The following is a 20280-nucleotide window of genomic DNA, read 5'->3' as shown; positions in this document are numbered from 1 at the left end:
CCTTCGGCCCTCGCGCCGAGACTTGTCTCTTAGAGATAGTTCTGAGGAGCGCCTGGCCGACATGAGTGATGTAGAGGAGAACAACTTCGAGGGCAGAGTGAGTACAAAGCCGCGGGAGCCGTCTTCGGCGGCGGCCCGACGCTCGGGGTTTCACGGGGGCCGAGCGCGGTCGGGGCCAGGTTGCGGGGAGTCCTCCGCGGGGAGCGGCCTCGAGCCGGCGCGACGGCTCGTCCCGTCCCAAGATGGCTTCTGGGTTCCACCTTCCCCCCGACACTCCGGAGAGCCCCGCACCCCCCTTCCCCGCTCCCGCTTTCTGTCTCTCTCGCTCTCTCTTCTGGAGATCGGTACCTGGACTGGTCACCTTCACCTCTGCTTCCCCCCCCCCCTCCGCCTTCTCCCCGCCCTCGCCCGAGGCTTCCTCCTCAGGTCCCTAAGGCGGTCGGGCGGGAGGCGGCGGCCGCCGGCCCGGGGCCCGGGCTCTCCCCGGCGCCCCCCGAGCGAGCTCTGTGCGGACGGGGCCGGAGGTGCGCGGGGCTGAGGACCGGGCGGGAGCCGCTGGCGCGGGACTAGCTGGGGCCTGTGTCTCCTTGGCTCTCTGTTGCAGTGAGCGGCCGCGTCTCCGTCGGAACCGGCGGCGTTGCGTCTATAAAGGGCGAAAAGCCTTGAGGTTGGAGGTGGGACGAGAGCCTAATGAAGTGGTTAGTCAACGACCGCACCGACCCTTCCTTAAGCGTTCTTAAGACCGCAGCCGTGAGGGGAAAACGACGCCAGGAGCCTTTTCCCTTCATGTCCTCCCACCGTTGTTGTTTTTATATATATTTTCACATCAGAAGGACTGGGAGATTGCAATAACGCCTTTTTTCCCCTCTCTCTCGTTCCTTGATATTGGGGTGTTTTTTTCTCTCTCAACTTCTAATGATTTAAAAAAAAAATCGCTCCTTTACGGGTGTTTATGGTTAAAACAAAAAAAATTAAAAACGTCTTGTCTTTAAGCTTACATAACTGAAACGAATTTACTGGCTCCCTATTTTTTTTTTTTAACAGTCTACTGTTTCTTTAAAAGATTACCTGAACATTAGTAGCCTTTCCCAATTCTTTTCTCACCCTTCTCCTGGGAAAAAGGGCTCAGAAGGTTTCATTAGTTGAGATCGGGTGAATCACACAAAAAAAATATCCTCAGGGTAAATATACTAGGATTATTGTCTTTCGAGTTTTATTTTTGAAGTTACCTCAGTTATGGAAATGGATGGAAGTGAGTGTGAAACCCTAACAAAACAAAAGCCCCAGGCAACACATTTCTACCGCCTGTGTTGGTATTTATTTTAGTCACTAGGGGAAACCATAAACACAACAGCTGAGGGTTGTGCTACAAGGAATGAATTTGACTTTTTCACAGTAGTCAAATCTAGAATATCAGTTTAGGCTTTTGTAGGAACAAAACTGCAATTAACTTTGTGAGACTGAAGGATGAAATTGACAAAGTTGTTTGGGGAGAAGACTTGGTTTGTGAGATCTGAACTTCTGAGCTAAAATCTATTCAGAAGGCATTAACATATTTGATAGCTTGAATATTTTCTCTGTACCTGTTCCTCCCTTTTTATTATAAAAATATTTTTTCAGGGCCGGGAGTTTGGCCTAGTGGTAGAGTGCTTGCCTAGCATGCACGAAGACCCAGGTTCAATACCTCGGTACGCCACATACATAGCAAAAAGCCGGAAGTGGTGCTGAGGCTCAAGTGGTAGAGCTCTAGTCTTGAGAAAGTCCAAGGAGAGTGCTCAGGCCCTGAGCTCAAGCCCAGGACTGGCAAAAAAAAAAAAAAAAAAAAAAATTCACTAGTAGTAAGTGATATATATACCTTTTGTATAAATTAAGATTAGTGCAGGCCTATTGGGGTTTTTTTTTAGATAGTTGTCCTTGTAATTTGAAGAATCAGAAGAATGTGAGATGCTCTCAGGTGTACCTAGTTGTTTTGGTTTGAACTCCAGGCCTTAAGCTTACTGTGAGGACAGTATCGCTTGAGCCACAGACCTCCAGCCCCTTTTTGCATTGATTATTTTGTAGATACAGTCTCACTTTGCTCAGGCCATCCTGGGCTATGATTCTCCTACTTGGGCTTTACTCTGTCACTGGGATGACTCACTTGCCACCACCACTGGCTTGATTCAGATGGTTGGATTGACCATAAACTTCTGATTACCACTTCCCAAAGAGCTAGGATTACAGGATTGAACCACTTGTTCAGCTTTTCATTTTAATTTTTTGTAGTGTTAGGATCAAACCCAGGGCTTGGAGCATGCTAGGCAATCTATCCCTAGCAGTTTTAATATCCAATAGTGGGTTTGTTTTTTAAGCAGTGACCCTTTACTGGTTACCATAAGCCAGAAATAAAAAATGTGCTTTATACAAACTGCTATCTCCTTTGTATCTAAAAGGTGTCTAAATTCAAAAAACAGGCTTTAAAATGATGGCGGTTAAGTGGTATGTATATTCAGAATTTTGTGTGGGGGGGATGTCATTGTTTTTCTTAATAAAATTAGGCCAAATATTAGTAGGTTATTACCTGTATGAGAGAGATACAGGAGTGTTTTTGAAAATTCCTAACCTAACTTTGGGATTAAAGTTTTCCCTTCTGTAGGATTTATTTATTTATTGTTTATTTTTGGGCTTGAGCACATGGCCTGAGCACTGACTTGGACTTTCACAAGGATAGAGCTCTACCACTTGAGACTCAGCACCACTTCTGGCTTTTTTCTATGTATGTGGTACCTAGGAATCGAACCCTGGTCTTGGTGCATGCTAGGCAAGCTCTCTACCACTAGGCCAAACATCCGGCCCTGAAGGAATTTTTTAATGTCAAGACTACTTATAAGCTAGGTGTAGTGCTCATGCTTGTAGTGATAAGTGCAATTACTTTTTTTGTTTGTTTTTGCCAGTCCTAGGGCTTGAACTCGGTTCATTGTCCTTGAGCTTTTCTAGCATTCTATCACTTGAGCCACAGCCCTACTTCCAGCCTTTTCTATTTATGTGGTACTGAGAAATCAAATCCAGGGCTTTGTGCATACTAGGCCAGCACTCTACCACTAAGCCACATTCCCAGCCCATTTCATTTGTTTTATCTACCATGTATAAATGCTACGAACTAATCCCAACTCAATAAAAAGGTACTTGGAATTAAATGAAAACTGGGAGCTACTAATGAGAGGAAGAGGACTATACTTGTATTGCCTTTTAAAAATTCCTTCTAGGAACTCCCCCATCTTTGATACATCTTCCTATCATGTTAGTATTGCAAGGGCTGAGGTAATGTTAGCATTTTAGAAACTAAAAGCTGAATCCTGCCAGGTATCAGTTCTCATGCCTATAGTTCTAGCTGCTGAGATCTAAGGATTGCAGTTCAAAGCCAGCCTGGGCAGGCTTTGAAAGTCTGAAATTATTATTTCCAGTAAATCATTTTTAAAAAGCCAGAAGTAGAGCTGTGGCTCAAGTGATAGAGTCCTTGCCTTGAGCAAAAGAGCAAGATCCGGAAGGCCACAGGCACAACTGACACAAATTCAGTCCTGTGTTCATTATATACATACAATGTACTGTATATTTTGGTTGGTTTTTGTGAAGAACATTGTAGTGTTTTAGAGCTACTGGTTAAGCTGGACACTGTAGCTTACTAAACCTGTAATCCTAGCTACTCAGGAGGCTGAAATCTGAAGATGGCAGATCAAAGCCAGCCCAGGCATTAGTCCGTGAGACTCATCTCCAATTAACCACTAGAAAACCAGAAGTGGCGCTGTGGCTCAAGAGGTAGGGTGGTAGCCTTGACGTAAAGAGCTCAGGGACAGTGCCCTGGCCCAGAGTTCAAGCCCCAGAACTGGCAAAAAAAAAAAGATACTAAGGCTTAAATTTTGTATTACATTGAAGTACTAATTTGCTCAATATAGGAAAAAGGCAAGCTTTTGAAAAGAAGCAATACAAGTAATACCCACATTATACAGCTATAATTTTATAAATTATACTTACATTTCCTCTCATTCCTAAAGTGAGAGGAAAGAGTTGAGCTGAAAGAATATCAAGGGATTTAAATGTCTTGGGGATGAGTAATTTTTTTAAAACATACATGGATTTAGTTTTGTTAGTGGTAAAGAGTTCTTGTAAGTTGTGGTATAACTGGTGTAAAATAGTGTGAATAATTAGCTTAGTAGTTTTCGTAGAACCTGACTGACTGAAAAACCTTTGATAATCCTCAGCAGTGGTCTAGGTGTCATCATTGACCCAGGGGCTTTGTAAAAGTAGTGTATTCTCATGCTAAGTGAACTGCTTATTTGTTCACAAATCTGTATTGAAAGATTCAGTAAAACAAGTAGAAGAGAGAAAACTATAACATAAAGGTTTGTAAATGCTAAATTGAGAATGGTGAAAAGAAGGTGTAGTTTTTCTTCCCTTCTTGAAGTTGTAAATACTTGTCAAAGGTGTGAAGATCTTGCCAAAAATAAAGTTGGGATTGAGTTTTTTATCTTTGATTTATGCAAAATTCATAAATATTCCCTGGCACTGGGAAATCAGTAGAGCTTATGTTCAGATGATGGTGGCTCATACTTGTAATCTTAGCTACTAAGGAGCCTGAGATCTGAAGATTGAGTTTCAAAGCTAACCTGAGCAGAAAAGTCTTGAGAGATTTTTTAATTGTACAAAAATCTCATGAATAGAGGGCTGGGAGTTTGGCCTAGTGGTAGAGTGCTTGCCTAGCATGCGCGAAGACCCAGGTTCAATTCCTTGGTACCACATATATAGAAAAAAAGCCAGAAATGGTGCTGAGGCTCAAGTGGTAGAGTGCTAGCCTTGAGAAAGTCCAAGGACAGTGCTCATGCCCTGAGCCCAAGCCCAGGACTGGCAAAAAAAAAAATCCCATGAGTAGAGTCTTAGCTGTGAACAGAAAATGTCGAGTCTCTGAGTTCAAGCATAGTATTGGCTTGCAAATTATGAAGAGCCTGGAAGTATCAGCGTAGCTTTTATAAAAGAAATATCCAACTTTACCAGAGACTATGGAGACAACTCCAATTTCATAAACTGAAAAATGGAGTAAATATAAAAGGTTGCTTCATTCTTTAGGGCTTGTAAAGTTTTGGGGTAAACTTAAATATGCTCTCCCTTTGGGATGGGTAGTTTAAATTCACTAATGTATTTTTATGGGAATCTGTTCATTTTTTTAAAAAATTGACATACATTAGTTGTACAAGGGAGATTTCATTATGACATTTTCTCATGTAAACAGTGTGTTCTAATCAACCTCACACCCTCTGTCAAAGGAATCTCCAGTTTTATTTAGTAGGAAACAGTTGAATAATACATTTGACATAAACTTATGGCTTTAATATTAAAAGGGTTACAATGTTTATTTTGTGTTTGTAGTGTTAAAATTCCTTTGTGGGAGGGATTTGAAAAATAATGCATTAAAAGATTGCAGTTACTGGGCCTGGAGTATGGCCTAGTGGTTAAAGTGCTTGCCTAGCATGCATGAAGACCCGGGTTCAATTCCTTGGTACCACATACATAGAAAAAAGCCAGAAGTGGTCCTGATGCTTAAGTGGTAGAGCTCTAGCCTTGAGAAGATCCAAGGACAGTGCTAAGGCCCTGAGCTCAAGCCCAGGACTGGCAAAAAAAAAAAAAAAAAAAAAAAAAGATTGCAGTTACTGCTTGTGGTAAGAGTCATGGGCTGGGACTGTGGCCTAGTGGTAGAATGCTTACCTAGTATACACAAAGCCCTTGATATCACATAACACAGAAAAAGCCAGAAGTGGTGTTGTGGCTCAAGTGGTAGAGGTAAAGTGCTAGGCTTGAGAAAGCTCAGGGACAGTGCCCAAGCTCCTGAGTTCAGGCAGGACAAGCAAAAAGGGAGGGAAAAACATGTTCTGCAATAACTTGTGCCTTGTTTTTGAGCAAGTTGTGCTTTGAGAACTTTCTGCCTGGTTTATTCTGCTTATAGTATGTGAGGTAGATTGGGAACCTATTTACAATTTCTGTTAAAATGCCAAGATATAAAAGAGGCCATGGATTCAGTCCCAAGTATCACCAAATACAATCTGTGATATAAGTGATGAATCATTAATCTGTCCATTTCATGTAAATGGTAATTTTTTTCATATATTTTTATTGTAATAAATAGAAAGAAGGGTTACATTATATTTGCCAGATAGGGTATCAATGTATGTGAATTAATGCACCTTCTTTCTCATGTCTTGGTTCCCATTTCCTTCCCCCGGTAAATGGCAATTTTTAAAAGTTGAGTGGTTAATGATGCCTACTCAGCCAGCTACTCAGAAGGCTAGCTATCCGGGAGAGTAAATCTGAGAATCAGTTGAAAGCCAGCCCAGGCAAGAAAGTTTGAGAATCTTAACACTAACCACCAGAAAATGGAAAGTGGAGCTGTAGGTCAAGTAGTAGAACATTAACCTCACACAACAACACTGAGGGACAGCATCCAAGGCCCTAGTTCAAGCCCAAGTACCAGCATGAGTTGCAGTTGTTTGTGCACACATGTATACACAAAATTGAAAGCTAGTGGCTTGGGCACACTTGTAAACCCTACTTGGGCTGGAATCTGGAATACTGCGATTAAAAGCCACCTCAGGTAGAATTCCATGCAACGCTAGTCTCTAACTGACTTAATTCATAGAGCATCAAGCCTGCCAAGTAAACTGAATGCAAACCCCAGTTTTGCCAGCCCTCCTTTAAAAAAACAACAACAACAACAACAAAAAAAAAAACCTGTAGTCCCAGCTCTTTAGGAGCCTGTGGCAAGGAGGATTACTTGAGCTCACAATTTTGAAAGCAGCTAGGCAACTTAAGGGAGAGCCCATCTCATAAACAAAATAAATATAATCCTAGTACTCTGGATGCTGAGAACTAAGGATCACAATTTGAAGCCAGTCTAAGCAGGAAAGTTCATGACACTCTTCTAATTAACCACACACGTACACACAAAACAGAAGTATAGAGCTGTGGCTGAAATGCCAGGGTGATAGCCTTCAGCACAAAAACTCAGAGGCTGCACCCACTCAGTGTTCAAAGCCCAGGACTGGCACCAAAAATATTAATGTTGAATTTACTTAATAGTAGAGACAAGTTAAAAAAGACAAACAGACGTGGTGGGGGGTTAATCTGGGTCTTAACTCCAGGGATTTATGTGCCTGGTTTCTACTTCAGTTTAGTGAAAATGGCATTTATTTGATGATAGTGTCTGAGAAGAAATAAGCTGCTTTATAATGATTAGTATTAATGTGACCATTGAATAAAGACAACCACAGTTCTAACAGTAATATTTTTGTATTAAATATTTCTGAAGAATAAGTTTATTTCATATTTGAGGTTTGTTCTTTAGGTTAACTAAGCTTGCAGTTAGGAAATATTAAAGAGTTTGGGATAAAAGAGCTTCTTAATATCTGATTAGATTTCCTGGATACAAGAAAAAGAAGGGTAACAAAGGAAGTTAGATGTTTGTGACACCCCTGAATAAAATTCAGAGCTTCATCAGGTGCTGATGGCTCATGCCTATAATGCTAGCTACTCAAGAGGCTGAGATCTGAGGATTGAGGTTCCTAGGTAGGAAAAGTCTGTGAGACTCTTTAACTCCAGATAACCACCAGGAAACCAAAAGTGGGACGATGGCTCAAAGGGGTAGAGCACTAGCCTTGAGTAAAAGAGTTTCAATGACAGAGCCCAGGACTTGAGTTCAAGCCCCACAACTGACCAAAAGAAAGAGAGAGCTTTTACACTGGGAATGTAAGTCTGTTGTGGAAAGAGCCTATATCTAAATCTTGAGCATTTGGGGAGGGAGTATAAAAAGCTCCTTTTAAAAGCAGTACTGTTGTTGTAGTTTAGTGTTGTTGGAAATGTTTTGTTGCTACCATACTGGAATTAAAGTTTAATTACTCAAAGTGGTTGTTTTCAGCAACTATTCAAGTTATGTCCATGACAGCAGACTTGAAAACAAGAAACAACACATTTAAAAATAACATATATTTGGACTGTTAGACTTTTGTCATATATAGAACATTTTTGTCATATATTAGAAAGCCTTGTATAAATGTTTAAAGATAAATATTAGCCATTAAGGTTTTTATTTCTTGTCCTAGTAAAAAGTTTATAGTATCTAAGCGAAGTCTTCTCTGTCTGTATAACAAAGTCTATGGTGATGTTCCTTGATGCTGTTCCAGCCACTGCTGTTAAACAAGCAGTGTAAATAAATGGTAGTTCAGAGAGTCTTTTATAGAAGGGAAATCCATAAAGTTGTTTGAAACTTAGATTACAAGTCAATAAGCCATCCTTTTATTTTAAATATTACTGCTCCCAGCATCTGTCTTAGGATGTGGTGAAAGACTTCCCTAATGGGAAGGTTGATATTGAATAGAACAGTAGTTATGTATTTCAATTGTTTTTAATCTGTAAAAGGTTGGACTTACTAGCATTATACAGTTCTTGATAATTCTTAAATTTGGAGAGGTTTTAAGAACTCTGTTATAAGAAGGCTGTGTTTTATAGCATAAAAGAAAATTAGTGTGAGATAGCATTTGTGAACTTGGGATGATCATTTTAATAATCAAGTCTTCAGTGGAGAAAACAAGTTTGGTTCTCAGTTTGATCATAAGGGCCTTCTGTCAGTCAAATTAAACAAAACGTTGTAATAACTTGTTTATTTGGCAAGTTTTGATGCACATCTGAAATTTCTAGAAACTAGTAAGCTTTGCCATGGAGATAAACACTTGTTCACTGACATGTACACAGATTGAAAGTACAGTACAGTACATTGAAAGAAGTAAAAGTGCATGTGAATACATGAATTTTTTAATACATGCATGAAAGCGATATGATCAAGATAGAGGCCATGGTATAAGTTTCATATACATTATGATATTCCCCACACAGTATAGTAGGTTTTTTTTTTTTTTTTGCCAGTCCCGGGGCTTGAACTCAGGGCCTGGGTACTGTCCTTGGACACTTTGGGCTCAAGACTAGCCACTCTGCCACTTGAGCCACAGCCTCACTTCGGCTTTCTTTTTGTGTGTGGTTCTGGGGATTTGAACCCAGCACTTTGTGCATGCTAGGCAAGCACGCTACCACTAGGCCACACTCCTGACCAGTATAGTGTTTTTAAATGATGCAGTGGTAAAGATGCAAATTTAGGAATTGTGCTTCCATTTGCCCATGAGCTTTTACAGTTTGTTTGCCTTCATAACATACCTTTGTGGTTAAGTCACAATAAGCCATGGTACTAGTCAAAATTGAAAGGAGATGTGTCAATAATTTTGTTAATTTTTTTACTTCTTTGATTCTTGGGGTGTGTACAGTCTGAGTTTAGATAGTTGGTCTGAGATGCTGTGCATCAACTACATATTGTTTCTTAGCATGACTTATTGATAGCTAATTCTAAGTTCAGTAAGAATCTATAGGTTAGCCACGCTTCAAGAGGCTGAGATCTGAGGGTGACGGTTCAAAGCCAGCCCAGGCACAAAAGTCCAGGAGACTCATCTCCAGTTAACCACCAGAAAACGGAAGTGGCGCTGTAACTGAAGTGGTAGTGCACTTAGCCTTGAGCTGAAGAGCCTCAGGGACAGCATCCAGGCCTAGAGTTCAAGCCCCCTAGCTGTCCAAAAAAAGAAAATCTTTAGGTTATAAAACAGTGGGAAAACAGTATTTAGATGGGTGTTGTACAGTTAATGTTAGATCTATATTTGAATTCAATATTAAAATTGCTTACTTTTTAGGAACTAGAGTGGAGCGTGAAAGGGGAGGAGGAGGGTAAAAAGTATGGTCAAAAACCCCATTTAGAGAAATTCAGTGAATTCTTTGTTAGAAACTACACATTGATCAATTTTTAAAGACTATAAAATTGTTTTTTAAAAAATTAAATTAGTTATTTGCACTTTACCTGCTGGCCTTTCCATTTGGTAGATAACATTCTAAACTCCAGCAGAGTTTTATAATCCCCACGTGCTTAAATATACTAAATGTTCTTTTTCCATTAAGGTTAATGTTCGTGAAGAAATTGAAGAGTTTTTTCCAAGAATGTGGAAGATAAATCAAGATAAAAGAAGGCTAATGAAAAGTATTAAAGATCAGAAAATTAAAATTGAATGGGGGAAAAAATTGAACAGAAGATTGGTCAGATAGAAGCACTTGAATATTTTAAGGCTATTTTGAATTGTTTGAATTGGGGAAGAATACACGAAGTATGAAAAATGAAAAACTCAATGAAGAATGAAGAGAAGTAGAAAGCAAGAGTGAAGTAGAATTAAAAGATCTGGAAGAATGAATGGGTCCTAGGTTAAGTAAATGTATGGTTTATGTTCCAGTGTCTGTATGATCAAGTTGTAGATGAATTTGCATGATTACTTAGTTAATAGAAATTGGTGATCTGGTTCAAGTAGGGAATTACTGAGGACAGTTAGCAGTATTAACAATGGGTTATTAATGAGCTGAAATTTTTTTCTGGAGGGTATTGCCTAACCATTTGTTTTTCAGGAGCAATCAATATAAATAATTACGGTACTTTAAATGTTAGGTGTTAGGCATCTATATGACCAGTGCCATTTGTAATACTGTCTTCTTTGTTAGGAGTCTCGCTCTCAGTCAAAATCTCCAACGGGTACTCCTGCTCGTGTAAAATCGGAGAGCAGGTCAGGATCTCGTAGTCCATCAAGGGTTTCCAAACACTCTGAATCCCATTCTCGATCAAGATCAAAATCCAGGTAAGTGTGAAATAATATTGAAAATACTTACCAACATCTCTCCTTTGGCTCCATTTTTTTATAGAAATATCACCATAGTCTCAAAATCCTGAAATGATTTTTCTAGACTGCAGAAAATAATTAGAAATTAATAATTTTACTAAAGAATCAATTGAGCCACGTGCTAGTGGCTTATGCCTGTAGTCCTAAACTACTCAGGAAGCTGAGATCTGAGAATTCTGTTCAAAGCCAGGTGGGGCAGGAAGGTCCATGAAACTGAAACTTCTATCTCCAGTTAAGCATCAGACAACTAGAACCGGTACTGTGGCTAAAAATGATAGAACACTAGCTTTGAACAAAAATGATAAGAGGGGGCTGGGAGTTTGGCCTAGTGGTAGAGTACTTGCCTAGCATCCACACAGACCAGGGTTAGATTCAAAAAAGCTAGAAGTGGTGCTGTGGTTCAAAGGTAGAGCTCTCGCCTTGACAGAACCCAAGGCCCTGAGTTCAAGCCCCAGGATTGGTACCAAAAATCATATATCTCACAGTCAGTACCCAGGCCCCGAGTTTAAGCCCCATGATTGACAAAAAGTAAAGGGTGGGGCCAGGAGTTTGGCCTAGTGGTAGAGTGCTTGCCTAGCATGCATGAAGACCTGGGTTTAATTCCTTGGAACCACATACATACATAGATAAAAGTAGATAGAAGTGGTGCTGAGGCTCAAGTGGTAGAACTCTAGCCTTGAGAAATCCTAAGGACAGTGCTCAGGCCCTGAGCTCAAGCCCAGGACTGGCAAAAAAAAAGGGGGGGGGGATCAGTTCTTAGAATGGTCTATTGGCTACTATTAGTCAGATTAATTGATGTATTGATTTTAATGTACTTGGCATTTGATTGAAAATTAGTGTTTTCAGTACTTTCACAACAAAAAAGAAAGATAGGTTTTTTTGTTTTGTTTTATCAGTCACAGGGCTTGAACTCTGGGTCTGAATGCTGTCCCTGAGCTCTTTAGATCAAGGCTAGAGCTCTACCATGTTAAGTCACAGCGTCACTTAGGGTTTTCTGGTGGTTAATTGGACATGAGAGTCTCAACGAATTTCTGTGACTGAGCTGTCTTTGAACCAAGATCCTCAGATGTGTCAGCCTCCTGAGTAGGTAGAATTACAGGTGTGAGCCACCGGTGCCTGACAAAAATGCAGTTTTCCGGGGCCTGGAGTTTGGCCTAGTGGTGGTAAGAGTGCTTGCCTAGATGGCACGAAGACCCAAGTTCAGTTCCTCAGTGCCGCATATATAGAGAAAAGGCTGGAAATGGTGCTGTGGCTCCAGTGGTATGAGTGGTAGTCTTGAGAAAGACCAAGAACAGTGCTCAGGCCCTGAGTTCAAGGCCCAGGACTGGCCAAAAAAAAAAAAAGCCAGCCCAGGCACTAAAGTCCATGAGAATCTTATCTCCAATTAACCACCAGAAACCTGGAAGTGATGTGCTGTGGCTCAAGGGATAGAGCAGTGGCCTTGAGCTGAAGAACGCAGGGGCAATGCCCAGGTCCAGAGTTAAAAGTCCCCCAATGGACAAAGAAAAGGGGGAAAAAATCATCCTTTATCAGTTTTCTCTCCTTTTTTTAAAAAAAACTTTCTCATTTTTACCAGTTATTAGATGTTGTTTTGTATGATTGCCATTACTAAAGAAAGAAAGAATTGAAATTTTACTGTGGAGGTAATATTAGTGGGTTTTTTGTTTGTTTTGCCAATCCTGGGCTTGAGCTCAGGACCTGAGCGTTCTGTCCTGCATTCTGTTCTTGGACTTTCTCAAGGCTAGAGCTCTGCCACTTGAGCCTCAGCACCACTTCAGCTTTTTTTCTATGTATGTGGTACCAAGGAATTGAACCCAGGTCTTTGTGCATGCTAAGCAAGCACTCTACCACTAGGCAAAATTCCTAGTCCTACTGTTTTGTTTTTAAGAAAAGTAAAACTTTAATGTATTTGTAAGGTAAGGAATGGAATGAGCAGGGAAGGGATAGACTGAGGCTAGGAAGAGGTTACGTTGATTCAAGAGAGAAAATATTTTTTTCAAAAAGGCCAACAGAAGGACTGAGTGTGTAACCTGGTAGCCCATTATTGATCTTCATTATGACAAAGGGAAGTTGAGAGAGATTGGGGGATCTATGTATATATAGAAAAATGATAGCTTATTCTAATATTTACCCAAATTTCCATTAAAGGTCGAGGTCAAGGAGGCATTCTCATAGGCGATACACTCGATCCAGGTCTCACTCTCACAGGAGAAGATCTCGAAGTAGGTCCTATACGCCAGAATACCGACGACGAAGGAGCCGAAGCCACTCTCCAATGTCTAATCGGAGAAGACATACAGGCAGCAGGGTATGTGGTACAAAAGTTAATGCAAATTTGTTTTTTCTTGTACAGTTATGGCTTTTTTTTGGTGACATCTTTTTTTTTATTGTAATTAGTAAAAGGGTTACATGATATTCGCCAGATAGAAGGTGCATTAATTCACATACATTGATACCCTTTCACATGTCTTGGTACCCATTACCCTCCCCCCCACACTGCCCACCCTTTTTTTCTTTTTTTTAAAAAAAGAACCAGGCTATTGTTTCTTGAAGTTTGCTTGCAATTTCTAAGGCTTGGACACAGCTTGCTTGCTCACAGTTAGCTGGTGCTCCTTTATAGTAGCCCAGGCTGGCTTTGAACAATTATCTTCAGGTCTCAGCCTCTGAGTAGCTGGGATTATAGGTGTGAGCAACCAGTACCTGGCTTAGACCATTGTTGTTGAAGGTGGCACTCCAGAAACATCCTTAATTAGCTGCTTCAGATCTCCAAATAAACATTAGATATGGCATAAAAGAGATGCCATTGTCTTAGCAAGTTCGCATATATCACACAAAGGGATTATAGTTTCTTTATTTTTGAATGGTTTAAAAAGAAATGGAGCTTGGCACCAGTGCTTAAATCCTATCTAATCAGGAGTCTGAGATCTGAAGACCACAGTTCAAGCCAGCCCAGGTAGAAATGTTGGAGAGATTATTTCCAGTTAGCCACCAAAAAAAAACCCAGAAGTGGAGCTGTGGCTCAATTGGGAGAGCACTAGTATTCAACATAAAAGGCTCAGGAGCTGGGCACCAGTGGCTCATGCCTGTAATCCTAGCCACAGAGAAGGCTGAAATCTGAAGATCATCTTTCAAAATCAGCCTGCGGGGGGGGGGGGGGAGGGGGGGGCAGAAAGTCTGTGAAACTCTTATCTCCAGTCAATCACAGGAAAAGCCAGAAGTGGTTGGCTCAAGTGGTAGAGCGCTCGCCTTGAACAAAAGGAGCCCTGGACCAGCACTCAGTCTGTATGTAGCCTACGACTGGCCAAAAAAAAAAAAGAAGAAGCTCAGGATCAGCAATCAGACTTTCAAGCCTTGGGACTAGTGTGTGTACACATACACATATACACACACACAGGATAAAGATAAAAATTTGCGTCTTTATGATATTGCTGTGTAATAAGAAAAGACTCAGGTGCTTGTGGCTCCTATAATAGTCCTATCTGATAACTCAGTTAACTGTCATGGAATATGTCAGTATTTCCTAGTAGGATATAATAAATATGCCTTTAATTTTAAAATCAGAAGCATTTGAAGAATGAAAGTGTAGGGGCTGGGATTGTTGCCTAGTGGTAGAGTGCTTGTCTAGTGTGCATGAAGCCCTGGGTTTGATTCCTTTGTATCACATACATGGAAAATCTCCAGAAGTGATGCTATGGCTCAAGTGGTAGAGTGTTAGACTCTAGCCCCAGGACTGGCAAAAAAAAGAATGGAAGTGTAGATGTTGAAGTCATTGGCTCCAGGTAAGTCTCATATATTAGACCCATACTAAATTCTTCACTACCTTCTGAAAATGTTGGGCTAGAAACGAGGAACATTTTTTATTTTTCATTTTTTGTCAGTTATGAGGCATTAACTCAGCCTGGGTGCTGTCACTGAGCTCTTCAGTTTATGGACTCTCTTGCCTTGCTGGTTTTGAACTGTGATCCTCAGATGTCAGCCTCCTGAGTAGGTAGGCATGAGCCATTATTGCCTGACTTAGGAACATTTTTCCTCAGGCTGTGGCTAGAAAATGTTTCAACAGAAGTCTGGTTTGTCCTGTGAACTATGAAATAAGATTTACTTATTTAGGTCTCTTAATGACTAGAAACAGTATATTCTACATATAGATTGTCTTATTTTGATTTTAGTTTGGAGTTTTAACTAAAACTTAATTCTATTTTTATTTAATAGGCGAATCCAGATCCCAACACTTGTTTGGGAGTGTTTGGCCTCAGTTTGTACACAACAGAGAGAGATCTTCGTGAAGTTTTTTCTCGATATGGACCATTAAGTGGTGTCAATGTGGTTTATGATCAGCGAACTGGGCGATCACGTGGATTTGCTTTTGTGTATTTTGAGAGAATAGATGACTCCAAGGAGGTTTGTTAAAATTTTCAATGAATGATAGGATTGCTACTTTTATTTTTTTTTGCAATTAACCATTTTATTTCCATTGTTTTTTTTTGTTCTCAGGATGGGATTACTATTTATTTCTAATACTTCTATTAAATAATACATTTTATTTCTACCTTTATAAAGTAGCAGAACTTTAACTCGATTTAAATTTAGCTGATTAATGTTAAAAGGAGTGGCCAGTTTAATTTTTGTTTTTATATCAGTTTTTAAAATTATATATATATATATAAAATATAGTTTATTTTTTTGCCAGTTCTGGTCCTTGAGCTCAGGGCCTGAGCATTGTCCTTGGGCTTTCTCAAGGCTACCACTTGAGCCATAGCACCACTTCTGGCTTTTTTTTCTATGTATGAGGTACTGAGGAATCATACCTGGGTCTTCATGCATGCTAGGCAAGCACTGTACCTCTAGGCCCAACTCCTGGTCCTTGAAACTCCATCCATGACTAGTTAAAAAGGTAATTTTAATTTATGTCAGTTTATAAATACAATGAGACTTACTCAGTGTCACCCATCATTCTCCCCCCCCACAACCCCACTTTGTATATGTATGTTTGTTTTAGTCCTGGGGCTTGAATTTGAGGCCTGAGAATGTCCTTATGCTTTTGTGCTCAAGGCTAGTACTCTACCATTTTAGCCACATCTGTGCTTCTTGTTGTATCTTTTGGTGGTTAAGTGGAGGTGAGAGTCTTGTGGACTTTCCTGCCCAGGCTGGCTGACTTTGAACATTTATCCTCATATCTCAGCCCTTGGAGTAGATAGGGTTGTAAGTATGAGGTACTGGAGCCTGGTTAGTTCTATTTTCATACATGTAATTTTTTCTGTTTTAAAAATAACCTTATCATATAGCTGAGGCTAACATAGAACTTAGAGGCCCCTCCTTCCTCTGTCAAGTGTTAAGAATGCAGGCATATTCCTAGTAAACGTATAACTAGTTCCCCGTGTATAAATGTAGTCTTACAGTATACTAGGTATTATACATACCTGTATTTTCTACTAAGAAAGCTGAGGTTGAGAGGATCAAGACATTCCTGGGTAACAGTGAGATCTCCACAACAGCAACAAAAGGATAATACTACTAGGCACAGAATGACCCCTATAAATATGGAATCAGTTGCTAAGGTTAAGAAACCCTGCATAGGCTGGGAATGTAGCTTAGTGGTAGAGTGCTTGCCTCGCATGCATGAAGCCCTGGATTCAATTCCTCAGTATCACATAAACAGAAACCACTGGAAGTGGAGCTTTGGCTCTAGTAGTAGAATGCTAGCCTTGAGCAAAAGAACCTCAAGGACAGTGCCCAGGAATTAATTTACTTTTTTGTTATTATATAGATGATTACAGAGTAATAATATTAGTCACATAATGAGTACATTTCCTTTCCTTTTATACAATGTCTCCTGTTTCTTCACTATCCTAGTATTTCCCTTTATGTAAAATATGAAGAGGCACTTTGGAAATGATGTCTTTGTGTTTCTCTACTAAGCATATCCTCTTGGTTTCACTATGTGTACCTAGAATCCTGTAAAATTTATCACAAAAGCTCAGGGATGACACCAGCCCCACCCAAGGACTATTTAAAGCCATTGGTTCAAGTAGAATGCTAGCCTTGAACCAAAAAGCTTAGGGTCAGTGACCATGCCATAAGTAAAAGTATAAAAAAATCTAGAAATAATGGGACGTGTCCTAAAAATGAAATTTACCCTTTCTCATGCAGGCATTCTTGTGAAATATATTTAATCCAGTAACTCAGGAGACAGGCATGAGGATCTCATGTTCGTTAGATAGCTCTTGAAAATAGATTCTGTGCCTGTGTGTGCATTCATTTGTTATTAAAGTTATAGGCTATATGAGATCAAGGATAAAGACAAAAGCACTTGTGTGCAGGCTGACTTCCTTTATTTTCAGATTTCACTAGGTGGCAGTATTCACAGTTTTTTGTTTATTGCTTTTAAAAGGTTTGATATTTATATAGTCCAGTTTGATCTTGAGCTCTCTCCCCTGTCTCTTGAGTGTTGGGATAGTAAGCATGTCCCCACCATGCCCAGCGTGTTTTAAATTTAAACAGGCATTTATTTTTATATAACAGGATTAAAGCAGAGAGAGGGGAAAAGAGTGAGAAACATCTCTTGTTTGCCTCATAGGAAACAGAAGTTAAGATCTCTAGGGAGCTCTTTAAAAAATCAAATATTTGTAAATAATATTAAGTTTGTAATCTTCTGGCTTATTTTCAGCAAGAGGTTGAAAGAGTATTTATAAATATAATTTCTTTACAATGTCTTACTAGCATATTTAAACTGCAGACTAAAGAACAAAAGTAGAGTAAGATTGTGATGCAAATCTATCTAAGGCTTTGGTCAGCCTCTTCGATGTTCAAAGTAATCTTTTGTATGTAAATGGATGGAGACTAAATAAAACATAAAGTGGCAGACTGTCTGGCCATCTTCAAAACCTAGTTAAAAAAGACATTGCCCACACACCATCCATTACTGATTTCATGGATTGGGGAGTAGGAACTGAGCCACAAATGAGAAATTTAATTAGGGAAAAATTTACTCTTTGGGCTGAATAAGTTTGAAATTTTTTTTTCTGCCTTGGCTGGCTTTGAACCTTGGGCCTCAGATCTTAGCCTCCTGAGTGGCTAGGATTATAGGTATGAGCCACTAGTGTCCGGCTGATTTATGTTTTTATGGCTACTTCAAGGATAGTGTGTTGCAAATGGCTTTCTGTCTTTTCTCCTTTCTAGGCTATGGAAAGAGCAAATGGAATGGAGCTGGATGGAAGAAGAATTCGTGTGGATTATTCTATCACCAAGAGAGCACATACACCTACACCAGGCATCTACATGGGCAGACCAACTCAGTAAGATTTCATATTTCACATGTCTGGGGAGGTCAGTGGCACAGTACTTACTTGACTTAGTGATCTATGTTTTATTTTTCTTTTTTGTGCCAGTCTTGGTGCTTGAACTCGGGGCTTGAGTGCCATTCCTTCATTTTCAGTTTTTTTATTGAAGGCTAGCATTCCACACAACCACTTGAGCCACAGCTCCACTTCTGGCTTTTTGGTGGTTACCTGGAGATGATTATTGAGGAGGCAAAGATCTTAAGTATCAGGGTTCAAAGCCAGGCTGAGCAGAAAAGTACACAAGACTCTTATCTCCAATTAACCACTAAAAAGCCAAGCATGGAGCTGTGGCTGAAGTGGTAGAACACGAGACTTGAGCGCAAATGTTTAAAGACAGCACCCACACCCTGAGTTCAAGCCCAGGATCATCCCACACACAAAATTTTAAATTGAACTACAGAGGTTTAAACATCAGATCTTGGTGTTTTAGTGCTGGACCTCAATATAAGGTGAATTGATCATCTTTAGTGTTTAAAATTAGATACGTTTATTAATTGCATAGGCATAATTAACACCGAAGGTTAAGGTACAAGGTGGCCTACACCTGTAATCCTAGCCATTGAGGAGGCTAAGACATGAGGATCACAGTTTGAAGCCAGCTTAGGCAGATAGTCCATGAAACTCTTTTATTTCTACTTAACTACCAAAAAAGCCAGATGTGGAACTGTGGCAAGCGGCAAAATGCTAATAACTTCAGTAAAAAAAGTTCAGGAACAGTGGTCAAGCCTTTTTGCTTCTATTTTGTTATAGTCCTGGAAATGAGTCATTACACTGCTGTATAACTTTTCTATTTTTCTGTAGTAGTGGTGGTGGAGGTGGTGGTGGCGGCGGTGGCGGTGGAGGAGGCGGTGGCAGACGTCGAGATTCTTACTATGATAGAGGATATGATCGAGGGTATGACAGATATGAAGATTATGATTATCGGTACAGGTAATTTTGTTTGTGATGTCGGTTCTGAATTGGGTGGTGGCAGTACAATATATTTGTAGCTAGTAGCTAGCCTAGTCCCCAGCTAGGGAAATAAAATGTATGTGATGTTTTCAGAATAGAGCTTGACATTCTGCATTTGAGGGTGAGGAATTCTTTTTCGTCAGTGATGATGTTCAGCAATCTTATGTTTCTTACAGAAGAAGGTCACCTTCTCCTTATTATAGTCGATACAGATCCCGATCAAGATCTCGTTCTTACAGCCCAAGTAAGTGAACTTTGCTTTTGGAGAATTAACATCTTGTTTCTTATGGTTCATGTGGCATATGCATATAGTCTTATCACTCAGGAGGCAGCCTGTGATTTTGAAGGTTAGCCTGGGCTAACCTTGATCTATATAAAAAGGAAACCAAAAAAACAAAATAACTCATTTCTAATAATTGTCTTACTTTATGCTCTAAGGTGATGGTATATAGTGACTGTAAATAGGTGGAAAAGTAGTAGATAAGTCAAATGGTAATTGTCATTCTAATTGTTTTGTTTTTCTCTTTCAGGACGCTATTGATCATGGAACGATTGCAATTAAGGATATTATTTCTCTTTTCTGTTTTTTGGGTTTTTTTTGTTTTGTAATCCTGGGTTTCCCCAAGCTTCTAACCTTTCCTAATCCTTTAAAAAAAAAAAAATCCTTGATTTACTGGCATCTACACTTTGTCAGTTGTGTTGCTGTTTTTCTCTTAAACTCTTAAAAATGTAATTGTTGTCATTTTGAGTAGTCAAACATCTTGAGTAAAAAAGGAACCCAGTATTCATGTTTTGTGATTTTTCTTCGCCTTTGTGGAGGATTAACTCCTAGCTAATCACATGAGGAAAGAAATTACTTTTGTGTCACATATTGTAGTAGGCATTGTAATAGAAATCTGTATTTTCAACGTACTTTTTTAACTTTCTTCTGAGGAAAACAGTAACATATGAAGTAGTTCAGTCAAATCAGGTTTGTCTGGGATGGCATGGAATAGTTAAATAGTTGAGTGTAGAAAATTTGAAGCTATAGAGGAAAACACTTGGACATTTCTTGTGAAGAATGTAAATTTTGAACCCCCCAAATTAGATGAAAAGCTTGTAGACTCAACACATGTTATATTTGAAATACATCGGTTAAGCCTTACAGCTTAAAAGTGTGATTTTTTGTGTGTGTGTGTGGGTGTGTATGTGTGTGTTTATTGACGTTTTAAGTA

At 39.7% G+C, this 20280-nt stretch overlaps 2 protein-coding genes across 3 annotated transcripts in view; one reads left to right on the top strand and one right to left on the bottom strand.

The window, feature by feature from the left end:
• The window catches only part of Ccdc126 (coiled-coil domain containing 126), a 51299-nt gene extending 50846 nt beyond the window's left edge, over nucleotides 1-453 (bottom strand). Inside the window, exon 1 of the mRNA XM_090332765.1 lies at nucleotides 349-453. The gene's annotated coding sequence lies outside the window, so the exon portion shown is untranslated. The remainder of the gene's footprint in view (nucleotides 1-348) is intronic.
• Tra2a (transformer 2 alpha homolog) lies at nucleotides 13-19850 on the top strand. 2 transcript variants are annotated; one of them, XM_090332762.1, is made up of 8 exons: nucleotides 13-97; nucleotides 10603-10736; nucleotides 12927-13086; nucleotides 14988-15176; nucleotides 17955-18070; nucleotides 18917-19045; nucleotides 19246-19310; nucleotides 19597-19850. In XM_090332762.1, exons 1-8 carry the CDS (start codon nucleotides 62-64, stop codon nucleotides 19605-19607), a joined length of 840 nt encoding a protein of 279 aa, XP_090188888.1. In that variant the 5' UTR covers nucleotides 13-61; the 3' UTR covers nucleotides 19608-19850. The 2 variants fall into 2 exon arrangements, with proteins under 2 accessions (XP_090188888.1, XP_090188887.1); XM_090332761.1 differs by having other exon boundaries at nucleotides 19243-19310.
• The last annotated feature ends 430 nt before the right edge of the window (nucleotides 19851-20280 follow it).

Source organism: Megascapheus bottae, chromosome 5 (assembly GCF_031878675.1).
Source record: "Megascapheus bottae isolate mThoBot1 chromosome 5, mThoBot2.hap1, whole genome shotgun sequence".
NCBI classification, from domain to species: domain Eukaryota; kingdom Metazoa; phylum Chordata; class Mammalia; order Rodentia; family Geomyidae; genus Megascapheus; species Megascapheus bottae.
This window is presented reverse-complemented; position numbering and strand designations above follow the sequence as displayed.

What these genes read in the sequence shown, in the direction of transcription:
- Tra2a (XM_090332761.1), top strand. Translation starts at nt 62, where the DNA reads ATGAGTGATGTAGAGGAGAACAACTTCGAGGGCAGA. An exon ending in GAAGACATACAGGCAGCAGG is followed by an intron (nt 13,087 to 14,987) that starts GTATGTGGTACA and finishes TTTATTTAATAG; the next exon opens with GCGAATCCAGATCCCAACAC. An exon ending in GATTATGATTATCGGTACAG is followed by an intron (nt 19,046 to 19,242) that starts GTAATTTTGTTT and finishes TGTTTCTTACAG; the next exon opens with AAGAAGGTCACCTTCTCCTT.